The sequence below is a fragment of the Phaseolus vulgaris genome, chromosome 6 (assembly GCF_000499845.2).
Source record: "Phaseolus vulgaris cultivar G19833 chromosome 6, P. vulgaris v2.0, whole genome shotgun sequence".
In the NCBI taxonomy this organism is placed as follows: Eukaryota; Viridiplantae; Streptophyta; class Magnoliopsida; order Fabales; family Fabaceae; genus Phaseolus; species Phaseolus vulgaris.
The window spans coordinates 31,083,996-31,097,037 of NC_023754.2; the positions used below are offsets into that span (position 1 = coordinate 31,083,996).

Below are 13,042 nucleotides of genomic sequence, written 5' to 3' on the forward strand. Positions count from 1 at the left end.
GTTGAGAGAGAATGGGCGAGGAGTACCTAAACGGAGGACCCTTCACCCTTTACTACATTGCTTTCAAAGTTACAAAGTCCCCTGATTAGTATAGGATGGGAATAGGGATGGACCATGAATTAGTATTACGAAAGACAAAAATCCAGGGTACGACAAGCGCATCAATGAGCACCTACAAAATCCGTGTCTAATTTTTACAGGAAATACGCACCCACTCTCCATTGACAAAAACTATTTTAAGAATTTGGAACAGAAAAAAACATATAATGGGGGAAAAAATACTAACAATAATCTCTATTGATAACCAGCTCATTTAGAATCGGTGAAATCTGCATCGATGACATCACCGTCGGGTCCCTTGCCTGAAGATTCTGAGGGGCCAGCGTCGGCACCAGGTGGGGGAGTAGGGCCTCCTGCACCAGGAGCTCCTGGTTGGTTGTAAAGGGACTGACCAAGCTGCATAACTTCCTGATTCAGGGCAGCCATGGCATCCTTAATAGATTGGGTCGCACCCCCAGATATTGCTTCTTTAAGCTCCCCTAATTTTGCTTCAACCTTTTCTTTCACAGGGCCTGGAACTTTGTCTCCAAGCTCTTTCAATTGCTTCTCTGTCTGGTACACAACGGAATCCGCTTGGTTCTTCGTGTCAATGGCGTCTCTCTTCTCTTTGTCTTCCTTAGAAAATTTTTCTGCTTCATTCACCATTCTTGCCACCTGTATTACATTCACAAGACACAGTAAGCATTTCTACCTCGAAGGCCCTCCCATGACCATAAAATTGGCGTTTCTTTCATGTAATCAATACAACAGAAGAGACTGGCAATAAAAAAACAATATACAAAAGTGTCGACGATAGTGGATACCTCATCTGAAGGTAAGGTGCTAGCACCAGTAATGGTAATATCTTGCTTCTTCCCTGTGCCTTTATCAATAGCAGCGACCGAGAGAATGCCATTGGCATCAATATCGAATTTCACCTCAATCTGGGGAACTCCACGAGGTGCAGGAGGGATACCATCCAGGCGGAAGCTACCAAGTGACTTATTGTCCCTGACAAATTCTCTCTCACCCTGAAGGACATTGATTTCTACACTGGTTTGTCCATCAGCAGCGGTGGAGAAAACCTCGGACTTTGAGGTGGGAAGTGTAGTGTTTCTAGGGATAATTTTTGTCATCACACCACCTAGAGTTTCCAGACCCAAAGATAATGGAGAGACATCCAAGAGCACAATGTCACTGACATCTCCAGCCAACACACCAGCCTAAAAGCACAAATTACCAAAAAAATTAATCAATGATAATAGAATACTATTGTGAAAATAAAAGTTTTACCCAAAGCATAAAAGACACTCTCAGTCTCCCTTCAAATTAAACAATTCTTCAAAGATAAAAGCTAACTCCCACCTGAACTGCAGCTCCAAGGGCAACCACTTCATCTGGATTGACAGTGACATTTGGGTCCTTGCCAGTCAACTTCTTTACAAGCTCCTGGACGGCGGGGATACGTGTTGATCCACCCACAAGGATAACCTCGTCAAGATCCTTGAAGGACAGTTTTGCATCCCTCAATGAGTTTTCAACTGGTGTCCTGAGCCTGAACACAATTCATATACAAATAGGTTAAGTAGTTTCTTCCGCTATAGTGAAAGCAGCAAAATCTTATGTTTGTCATCCATTCAAATTCAATGCAATTCAAATTTATTGGTACCTGTCAAGAAGATCTGAACACAGTTCCTCGAATTTAGCCCGTGTGAGGGTTGTCTCGATATGTTTGGGACCATCCGCTGTAGCAGTAATGAATGGTAAACTGAAAACATTGGCACAAAATCTCAGTGGTTTGCTTAATTAACAAGTCACAATGCAATGGAAAAAAAAAATACAGGGAAGGATGCAGTAGTTGGAACAACCGAGAAAGGTGTAAATACCTAAGGTTAGTTTGAGTCAACGATGAGAGCTCCATCTTGGCTTTCTCGGCTGTCTCAGTGAGACGCTGAAGAGCTTGTTTGTCTTTCAAGAGGTCTATGCCTTCATCTCTCTTGAAGTTGGAAGCCAGCCAGTCAACAATTCTCTACAGCCAAAGAAGGGTACAACAGAAAACAGTCAGCGAACCACAATTAACAGAAGTTTCTACAATTTATCAGGTTTAGGAAAAAGGGCAACCTTATCAAAATCATCACCACCCAGGTGAGTATCCCCAGAAGTAGACAGCACCTCAAACACTCCATCGCCAACCTCAAGCACCGAGACATCAAAAGTACCACCTCCAAGGTCAAAGACCAAGATAGTTTCATTGTTTTTCCTTTCAAAGCCATAGGCCAAGGATGCAGCAGTTGGTTCGTTGATAATCCTAAGAACCTCTAGACCAGCAATCCTACCGGCATCCTTGGTGGCAGTCCTTTGCGAGTCATTGAAATAAGCAGGCACAGTAACAACAGCCTTGGTCACTTTATCGTTCAAGAACTTGGAAGCATCATCCACAAGCTTCCTCAACACCTACACAGCACACAAGTGGCTATCAATAACATAGCAACCCAGCAAGTAACATTGTGAATGTAAGAAAACAGAAAGAAAAGAAAAGGAGACCTGAGCAGAAATTTCTTCAGCAGCAAACTGTTTACCAATGGCGGGGCAATCGAGTTTGACGTTGCCGTTGTCGTCTCTGATGACTCTGTAAGAGACCTGCTTGGACTCCTCGTCTACCTCGGACATCTTCCTGCCTATGAACCTCTTGACGGAGAAGAAGGTGTTCTCGGGGTTGACGACGGCCTGACGCTTGGCGATTTGGCCGACGAGTCTGTCGCCGTTTTTGGTGTAAGCGACGACGGAGGGGGTTGTTCTCTGTCCCTCGGCGTTGGTGATAATGGTGGGCTTGCCGCCTTCCATGGCGGCGACGGCGGAGTTGGTGGTTCCCAAGTCGATACCAACGACTTTCTCATTGACGACACGGAGAGGAAGGACTCTCCTGGGCTTGCTCTTGACCTTGATGAAGGCCTTGGTGTTTAGCCTCTGACCTAAGAATAGGGTTCGGGAACCGGCGAAAGAGGGGGTTCCGAGACCGTGTATTTGAGCGCTCGAGGAAGCCATGTTTAATTAGTATGGCGGAACCCTAATTCTGGAAATTGAGAGATAGAGAGAGTGAGAAAGGGTAAGAGAGTTGTTGCAGACTCAGAGAAGAAGAGATGACGGAGAGAATAAGAAGAAGGGTTTTGGAAGAGGATGAGGGTTATGTTACGTTCTCTGTGCTGCCACGTGTATTTATTCTAGAACCATCTTCATCATTCTCGCCCCATTTCGTTACCCTACACCCTAATACTACACTCCACTGCTATATTTTTTTCTAACATAATTTTCAGTTTCAATTTTATTTTTTATCTAAACACTAATTAATACAAATCAAAAATACTTTAAATATGGGAACCACTAACTTATAGCTTATAGTTTCCAAATGTATTAAATAAATTGTAGGGTTAAATGTTTTTTTCTTATAATATAATTTTGAAATTTATTTTATTTTTAATCTAAACTTTAGATTATCAGAGTATAATCTAAAATTTATTTTTATTCTTAATCTAAACTTCAATTATGAAGTTATTTATAGTTGAAATGGATTCTATGGAGTTATTTGTGGTGGAAATGAAATGGTAACTTTTTTTCCTTTTTTTCTAAGATGTCAAGCATACTTCTAGAATCAACTATATTATAATATTAAAAAATTGATATCAGTTATAATTATTATGCATATGTAACTTGTAAGTATGAAAGTTCAAGAAATAAAATCATTTTTAATTATTTTATATAAAAAAAAGTTTAAATTCTTTAAAAAATATATTACAATTAATTTTGATGATATTAAAATATAATCTTACCTATATTTATATATATATATATATATATATATATAATAAAGAGTATAAAGAGATTCCCTAAAGAACTGTTTTTATATATATAATTTGTTTTAATTTTAACTTTATATTAAAACATTTATGTTTTTAACGTAAAACAGTTTTAAATCTAATTTTCATATCCATTTCCTCAAGGAGGAATGCTTTTCTTTGAACTTTTTATTCTCAAGTTAAATCTTCAATCAACATTTAATTTATTAAATTATTATTATAAATTTAAAGTTAATTTTAATAAATACAAATATATATATATATATAATAATTATAAAAATAAAAATACGAATGACGTCTACATTTTCGCTAGTAATTATAATAAATATATATAAATTTATCTTAATAATAATTCATTAAATTGATATCTCGTTATACCCACCGCTAACTTATAAATTTTAGTATTGTCATTTTATTAACTGAAGGAACAAGAATAATACCAACATTATCAATTTTAAGGAATAAATTGGTATACATGTTTATTACAATGTAACCTACTCCTTCTTTCTCAAGGTGTAAGTGCTTTATTATTAATTTTAATATATATTGTAAATATTTTTATGTTAAATATTATTATCACGACAAAAATAAAAATTAACGTTTTTATCAAGTTTCATTTCAATAATCCACAATAATAACATCTAATATTTAAATTTAAACCAAAAACAAAAATAATGAAAAACATTTTTAATCCTATATGGTATTAACCAACACATGTTTCTGAATGTGAATTTGGAATCTAAAATTCCTGCACAACTTCAAGTTTTCCTTTGATCAACAACATTCAAGTTTGTCAATATGTTTACAAACCTATTCTTGTTACAGAATATGTTATGTATTCAAGTTTGATGTTGGTTAAACTTTGTTCTCATTATCTCTTCTGTAACAAGCATTTCTAGGCATTCTCTGCTCTCATTTTCTTTTGTATACTCTGCATTAGATTTGTGAATTCCTCTTGAAACAGATGAGGGATTCATCATCTTCCACTACTTGTGGAACTGTTTTATCCTATCTTATTAATCAATCTAACCTGTAATAAGTTTGAAGAGAGGGCCTAGAATAAGCTGAAGAGAGGGCCTAGAATAAGCAGGGGCACATGTATGACATTAATATACATGAAAACGTCTCCTCAACAAGAACAGAAAACAACTCCTCTTGACAATAAATTCCAAAAAGGAAAAAAAAATCAGGTTATATATTATATTATATTATATAATAAAATATAATTCTAGGAACTCTTTGTGTGGAGTTTTTGTCGGATGCACCGGATAATTTACAGCCTGCTAGTAATTGACGAGAACTTAAGGGAGTAAAATAGCTAAGTGTGCAAAGCCATAAATAAGTTCTGTTTACGTGCATGCTCTGGAATAAGAAGATTGATCACATCAGGGGGTATGCCAGAAAGTTCTGCATAAATCAACAAACACAAAATTAAGAAAAAGCTCATTCAAAGAAACATCATTAGTAGGTGGTTACGGTGAGATATGAGGGAGCTGAGCTAATTAAACTCACCCTGAGATTTAAAATTAAACAGTGGAGGAAGTGGTCGACCATTAGGAAGACGGGTGTTTGGGTCCCTCAATTCATCAAAAAATGGATGAATGCAAGCCTCCAACTGCAGTGCCATAATATCATAAGCCAAAGTCATGTCTCCCAAGACGCCAAAAGTAAATTATTATTATATATATTTATATCTAAACTCATCACATCCAAAATTGTATATAACTTTCAGGATTGTCAAAGCATCATTTCCCGAATGAAAAATGGAGACATTCAACTTACCGCAGTGCATCTCAAATTGGGAGAGTACTGAAAGAACCTACAGACAAGGTCCACTGCTTCTGGGGGTAAACGTTTCTGAAAGACCTGTCAAATCACGATAATATCACAGTAAATCTCTCATTCAACCAATAATCTTTTCAAATAATGTAATGGTTACACGTTCACACATGTTTCACTAATACTTTGTTGCTTATGCTCAAATTGAATAGGTTCACGCGTGCACACACGCATTAAAGGGATAATATACAAGATTGATTCAACCCACATATTAATGCCTATCCTATCAACAATTATCTACCTACACCAATGATTAATCTAGTAGTACTGCTCCAGTCCCATGCTTATCCAGTGCGGCAGACAAACCAAAACCAGAAAAAAGCTGACTCCTTGATCTACTTTCAACTCTTGCTACTCCCAAAATTACTTACAACTATAAAAATTTATATCAACCTGCAGCGTGCACAATTAAACTACAACTAGGAAGTGGAAAAAAAGAATCAAAACAAGAGAAAAATGTGGTGAGGATAAAGATGTAGGCAAATAAGTGTACTAGTTTCCACTGCTTTTGAGAGAAAAACACAGAAACTTCTGCCACACATTATTTCAATAAAAATATATCTTATTTCTAAAATAATATCACATTGAAATTCTTGCACAAAGAAGACTATTTCACCAGATATTCCCCCCCAATAAAGAAATTCTTGCACAAAGAAGACTATTGCACAAAGAAATTTAACCTAAATCCTGAATTACTACATTCATAGTAAGACACAGAATGCAAGAAAGAAGAGAGAATGAACCTTGTGCCATGGATGAGGTTTTATCTGTGGAAACTTAAATTCAGTATAATTAGGGTTCATGCACTTTATCTCCTCCCTAGTTGGAGTTCCCAAAACCTGAAATAAAAATAATGAAATGTAATTGTTCATGACTCTACTGGAAGAATAGTGAAACTTTATACTAGAACAGTGAAAGAACTTGAGAACTTTAAATTACTAATGCACAAGTAATGTAAAATTTACTTTTTCTTTGCTATATCTCCCTCAAACCAAGACAAGAAGATCAAGCATAGCAGAACATTTGTATATTTAAGACTGGAATCGTTACTCTACAAAAAATACATTCATTTCCTTGAGCCAGGATGCAGAGGAAATGTAGAAATCCCCAGGACATATACCGTTTCTGGTGGACCAAACTGAATTTATTGTGCATATAACATCTAAAAATATATTCACAATATAGGATAGCAAAATCCAGATTAATTAAAAACCATAGGTAAATCCTTACCTTGATGATTTCAACTAGCTGATCAACTCCACTCTCCCCAGGAAACAAGGGCTGCAAACCAAATAGAACTTCAGGGAAAACACAATGAAATCGGATAAATGATGAAATGAGAAAAATATAGTGACATTTTTTCAAACACTGCATTACCTGTCCAAGAAGTAATTCAGCCATTACACAGCCAGTTGACCATATGTCTATGGCAGTTGTATATTCGGTGGCCCCAAATATAAGTTCCGGAGCACGGTAGTATCTTGAACAGATGTAAGAAACATTTGGTTCTCCTTTTACCTGATGTATTAGAAGAATGTGGATGAAACTCAAGAACAAAAAATAGTAGCTTCCATCAACCAACAGTGCACTTAAATCAATATCTTACCAACACTTTTGCACTACCAAAATCACATAGTTTCAGCTGATGAGTATGCGGGTTCACCTGACATGAGCAGCATACATTTGAGTCAAACAAATAGTAACACATGGCATACAAGTATATCTGCTACATACTCTATCATCTTTCGGTTAGGCTGCTAAGCCATTGTCCAAAAGGTTAGAAAACATTCACATATCTTCCACATTATATAAGAATTTATTCCAAAATTTTGAGATATTAATTTTTATTTTTACAAAAAAATAAGTTTGACAATCCAAATAATCTGAACTCCATAATTTTAACCGCAAAACAATGAAACAAGACTACCAGCACGCATAAAGATTTAACACAAAGTGTTGGTAAAATAAAGCCATTGTTGCTGTGCAGCTTGTGCTTGGACCATAACATGGTACTGAATTTCTTTGACCATGTAGTTAGGACATGTTATCAGTAATATGAAGCCAATATTGGGCCTCCACACAGACAGTTAAAGTGATATTATAAAGTACAACCAGCATTCATAAAACCATCAACTTCAATACAAATTCAAGGAAAAGTTTCAGACATCATCCATAAACTGATTAAAGCAGACTACAGTTAACGATAACAGAAAATCACCGTTATTTGCACATGCAGAGACATCAAAGGATGTGGGCGCAAGCACTCAGGCATACATTTCAAGAAGAATAAAATTCAAAATTGAACAGAGTAAGCACTGTAGAATGGATAACCACTCCAATTAATTATTTTCTCGAGAACATAACATACTAAATGAAAAGAGGCATGCGTAAACATGTGTAGGAGAGTAGATTAGATGAAAGCCAACCCAATCATTAATTTGTTAGGTAAAGGGAGATTGAGAAAAGCTATTGCTGAAATCATTAAAAAGGATTTAGAGTTCAATCTTTTGTTTATGTAAGATTTATGATAGAACATTATGACATCATTTGGTTCATGTAGCCAACCATACCTAAAGGGAAAAGGCTTGGTTGCTCTAGATCACAAAATAATTAATTGCAGTTCTCTAGTGTTGCCTACTTCCCTTCCAGTGTAGATTTATATTAAGAGTGTGAAAAAATTTCAACATCACAATTACCATATGAATAAATAATATCATAATAAATGAGAGCAGTATGAGAGAAAGACTATACCAAATAAGTTCCACACAACAAACAAATCAATAACTCAGAATTATCTTACAAGTAGGTTCTGAGGTTTGATGTCACGGTGACATATACCAATGCAGTTATGTATATAAGCAAGGGCCCTGCAAATCTGCAGCCAAAACCAGAGAAAAGAAGAAACAAAGATATCAATGGACAAGAAAAGGATAGGGATTTAGAATGCGCAAATGACACAATCCCTCACTTTCGCTCTGCAAGTCTATTTCTCATACACAAAAAGCAATATCCACTATTTTTTTCCCCTTTTTTACAATTCCTTTGAAAAAGAAATACATGTCAAACTGGAACTCAAAATCTTCATATCAGACAAAGCCAAAGCTGGGGAACTTAACATGAAAATTTAAGAAAACCAATCAAAGCAGGGTTACAAGGGACGAGTTAGAACTTCATAGGCTATTCAGTCATATGCTATTATTAACACTGTAACACATGTACGATATTTATAAATTGAAATAACACTCTGAGGATTGCCTCATGCTATTATTATATGAATTTCCAGATCTAACAGGAAGCAAGCAAACACATACCTGGTAGGTATAAAGCTTTACATATATCAATGGCATTCGCTGGTTAATCCTGCTATAGCTCCTCGCGATACGATTCACAGTTTCAGGAACATATTCAAGGACAAGATTCAAGTACACTTCTTCTTTGTCAGTTGTTGAGAAGAAACAATGCCGTAGGGCAACAATATTTGGGTGATCCAGCATTTGCATAATCTGTAACTCCCTATTCTTGTAGCGCTTGTCCTGGAGAACCTTCTTGATGGCCACAATCTCTCCTGTTTCTCTGCATTTGGCCTGATAAAAGCATGAATGAAATGAAAAAAGGTATCTTCACGGGGTTTACAAAAGATATGAAAAGAAAACTAAGTTGTTCTGTTCTGTCTCACCTGAAAAACAACACCAAAAGAGCCTGTTCCCACCACATGTTCTGCAATATAACTCACATTCTGTCAACTCAAACAAAACAAGTTGTGTGAGAACGAAGTTGGCAGTTGTCAACAGTTCAACTATGATTCCATAACCACAAGAATTCTCTAACACCAAATGACCCAGAATCATTATTTCTTTAACCTGCTTAGATTGACCATTTCTGCCACCAATACTAGTTCTTATCACGTGCCCAGTCTCAGCACCCACACCGTCAATGATGTCAGGCTCACTATCCTGCAAAAAAAAAAAAAAAAACAAGGGCAATTGAAATCGACTGAAACAGAAACAATAATCAAAAGGGTAGAAGAAAAATAAAATTTTGGGGAGAGGGTGTTATAAAAAATTTACATTTGGAAGTGGTTGCGTATGAGGTGAATTACAAAATTAAGGAAGAGAATGGAACAGAGAGAGCAGTGTACTGACTCTATCGTCGTCGTGGTCTCTCAATCTCATCTCGAGCATCTCTCGGCCAAGCCAATCGACGGAACTGGAAGAACCCCTGAAGGCGGCGTTAACAGACCTGGAACTGCCGACGCCACCACTTCCGAGGCTAGCGGAGGCCATGGAAAGCGGTGATGAGAAAGTGGGGTTGGTTGAAGGTGGGAGTGTTTGAGAAATGGATCAGATCTAATCGGAAAGAGGAGAGAGGAGAAAGGGGAAAAGGGGAAAAGGTGAAAAAGTGGAAAAAGGGAGAAAGAAGATAATGGGTTTGGAGAGGTGAGAGTGACCTTGTTGAAGTGGAAGTGTGTGTTTGTGGTGAGAATGAGAGCAGTGGAATTGCATCTCACTCATTCTTCTCATATCTTCTTCTTCTTCACTTCCATTTTTCTCTCTCTTTCTCTTATTTATTCCTTTCCACCTTTTCCTTTACATCTTATACAATAATACCAATTATTCCATCTTCTTCAACCTTCCCTCTACCCACTTTCCAATTTCATCAACATGCAACTAACCATAATACTCTCTTTTTTTACAATTTCATTTTTTTAAGAACAATTATTAAATTGGATAACTTGTTTTGGATGTACCACTTCACTATGGATAAGCTTCATTTCTTTTTTTTATATATATTTAGTGATTTGGGTTTTTCCAAATCATTAATGTCATATCATTAATTAATGATATATTTGTGTTGGACATATATATTAAATGGTATATTCGTGTTGGACATATATATTAAATATCTACACTCGTATGATATGACACATATTGGTGATGAAGTGTTAAATTTAAAAAATATATTGAATTTTTAATATTTATAACACGATTCTAATATGATTTAAAAAAAAATACAATAATTTTTTAAAAAATTAAATTAATTGTATAAAATTTTATTATGATTGTAAAAATAAAAAATAAATACTTTTGAATTAGTCATGATAAAACATATTTATACAAATAAATTTGTATTATTAAATTATATAATCCGTGATTATATAATATATAGATATGTGTATATAGTTTGGCTTCATAATACTCTATTATTTAAATATAAATGAGTTTCTTAAATAAAGTTTTTGAATTGTTTTATTTGAACCAATAGAGTGAAGAAAGGGAAAGGAAATGAAAAGGTGATATGAATAAAGAATAACAAACATGCTTTCTCAAACCAAACCAAACCAAATCAAGTGCTTCTTCTTTTATCATATTTTTCACATATCACACTCTCACTTTAAGAACAAACTACACAATTTCTTTGCTTAAATCAACACTTCTTGACATGTTTTTTCTCTCTTCATACTTCTCAAATTTTCAATCAGAAAGGGATATTTTGATGGTAGGAATGATTCGTTCAACACTCCTTTCACAACTTCATCATAACTTTCTAGATTTTTGGGTTAAGAAACCAATGCAAAAATGAAGACACTTATAAAAAATTATCAAAATAATGTTTGGTCAAATGTTTTACAACCATACCAAATACTAATAAATTATCAAATCATATAAGGAAAAACAAAAAAGTAAGACTTTTGATCGGGAACAAAAATATTACTTTTTGACAAAGAAATTCTTTTTTTTGTGCTACTTTTGGATAATCAATTAACACCTCATCAACTTAATGGAACATCTTTATATATATTTTTTTTCATTTTCCTTTTCTTTTATTTGGAGATTTTGTGGAAATTATGATGTCCACTCAATATAAATAGGGTGAACATCTTTCTAAAACCTACCCTATTTTCTAATATTGTGATTTTGTTTTGATTTTCATTTAAAAACTTATATAAGTCCTAAGAGAAAACATTTGTCCATGTTAGAGGTATTCAAAAACTTGAATTAATGAAGAAAAAAAAGTGTTTGTAAGCATGCATGAGTGAGTTGTAATGCATATAATATGCATGAATAAATGTTTCTTGATTCTTAATTAATCTATCTATGGATATGACATAATAATAATCACACACTTATTCTCCCAAATCAAAATATCTTACATAAAACAAACTTGTCTTTCACTTTTTTCTACACACACAATCACTATGAAGCTTTTATGTGGTTGAAAGACTACATTTTTTAATTCTAAATTAAAAAAAAATATTACTAGGCTCACTAAATAGTTTTTAATGTTATTTATTTAATTTTTATATAATTGCATGTCTATGTTTCAAACAGAACATTTTCTTCACCTTAGGCATTTTATATATAAAAGAAGTGCAATTATCTGATGTTATGTTGGTACATTGTATTTGAAATGTGGACCGTACAACAGTGTAGTTTGATAAAAGGAGAATACGATGAGTGGTTAGGATTTATCCTGCACAAGATCTGTTTACACACTCATGTGATGCGATCACTGTCACAGTTGTGAAAGTAGCGCCACGTGTATGTTGCATATGTAATTGGAATAGAGTGTGTTATAAAAATGAGTCTTGTTTCAGATATTTAATACGATTGTTCATTAATTGATGAGATGAGAGGTGCATGCATCCATGCTCTCACTCTCCTCAATCATAAATATAATATTATATAATTAATAATGTATCCAATAATATATTTTTACCTAACTTTATTATTTTTATATTTTTATAGTAATATATCCAAAAATGAAAGAATGAAAAATGAAAAAAAGAGATTATACTAGTAGAGAGAATGAAAGAGCTTACAGGTAGGTAGGCTATCAGCTCAAACACACGTATTAGACATTGATACTCGTACAATATTTATATGATTCGTATTAGTAAAATGTCAAATTCAAAAAAGATTTATTGAATTTCTAAACACTCAAATTTATTATTTAAATTTTTATTATGATTATAAAAATAAAAAACAAATTTTTTTGAACCAGTCATAAAAAATATTTTTCTGTTAAAAAACTGAAACATACTTGTACACATAAATCTTTATTATCAATTTATATAATTCATAATTATATAATATATAGATTTGTGTTCGTATATCCTACATTTTAGAAAATTATATGTATCTTCATGTTTGTGTGTTTGTCTGTATGTCGTATTAATGTCCGTGTAAGTGCTTGAGGATGAAGAAAAATGCAAAGAAGAAAGTAATGATTTTGTGGTGTGGGAATATGGCACACTTTAGGCACTGTGTTTCCATTTGCCGGCGGCATGCTTCATGTGCATTTGGCTAAAT

General features: G+C 34.3%; 2 protein-coding genes across 3 annotated transcripts; both read right to left on the reverse strand.

Annotated features, from left to right (window-relative positions):
* Nucleotide 1: 1 nt before the first annotated feature.
* On the reverse strand, nucleotides 2-3,342 carry LOC137832916 (stromal 70 kDa heat shock-related protein, chloroplastic). Its single transcript, XM_068641309.1, has 7 exons — nucleotides 2,584-3,342; nucleotides 2,161-2,493; nucleotides 1,926-2,068; nucleotides 1,709-1,807; nucleotides 1,405-1,594; nucleotides 864-1,262; nucleotides 2-714 (listed from the first exon to the last, which is right to left on the reverse strand). Exons 1-7 carry the CDS (start codon nucleotides 3,082-3,084, stop codon nucleotides 310-312), a joined length of 2,070 nt encoding a protein of 689 aa, XP_068497410.1. The 5' UTR covers nucleotides 3,085-3,342; the 3' UTR covers nucleotides 2-309.
* A 1,629-nt stretch (nucleotides 3,343-4,971) lies between these two features.
* Nucleotides 4,972-10,505, reverse strand: LOC137832920 (shaggy-related protein kinase kappa). 2 transcript variants are annotated; one of them, XM_068641316.1, is made up of 12 exons: nucleotides 9,875-10,505; nucleotides 9,593-9,685; nucleotides 9,409-9,468; nucleotides 9,044-9,316; nucleotides 8,533-8,607; nucleotides 7,339-7,395; nucleotides 7,110-7,250; nucleotides 6,963-7,013; nucleotides 6,476-6,571; nucleotides 5,676-5,759; nucleotides 5,406-5,508; nucleotides 4,972-5,300 (listed from the first exon to the last, which is right to left on the reverse strand). In XM_068641316.1, exons 1-12 carry the CDS (start codon nucleotides 10,013-10,015, stop codon nucleotides 5,212-5,214), a joined length of 1,263 nt encoding a protein of 420 aa, XP_068497417.1. In that variant the 5' UTR covers nucleotides 10,016-10,505; the 3' UTR covers nucleotides 4,972-5,211. The 2 variants fall into 2 exon arrangements, with proteins under 2 accessions (XP_068497417.1, XP_068497416.1); XM_068641315.1 differs by having other exon boundaries at nucleotides 6,963-7,250; nucleotides 9,875-10,302.
* Nucleotides 10,506-13,042: the final 2,537 nt, after the last annotated feature.

Bases quoted from the DNA above. Each gene is read 5' to 3' on its own strand.
- LOC137832916 (XM_068641309.1), bottom strand. From the start codon at position 3,084: ATGGCTTCCTCGAGCGCTCAAATACACGGTCTCGGAACCCCCTCTTTC. The intron at 2,494-2,583 runs GTCTCCTTTTCT...TGTGCTGTGTAG, and splicing joins CTGAAGAAATTTCTGCTCAG to GTGTTGAGGAAGCTTGTGGA. The intron at 1,808-1,925 runs GTATTTACACCT...CAATGTTTTCAG, and splicing joins TTGACTCAAACTAACCTTAG to TTTACCATTCATTACTGCTA.
- LOC137832920 (XM_068641315.1), bottom strand. From the start codon at position 10,015: ATGGCCTCCGCTAGCCTCGGAAGTGGTGGCGTCGGCAGTTCCAGGTCT. The intron at 7,251-7,338 runs GTAAGATATTGA...CTAATACATCAG, and splicing joins TTGGTAGTGCAAAAGTGTTG to GTAAAAGGAGAACCAAATGT. The intron at 6,572-6,962 runs GTAAGGATTTAC...TTTTTATTTCAG, and splicing joins AGCTAGTTGAAATCATCAAG to GTTTTGGGAACTCCAACTAG.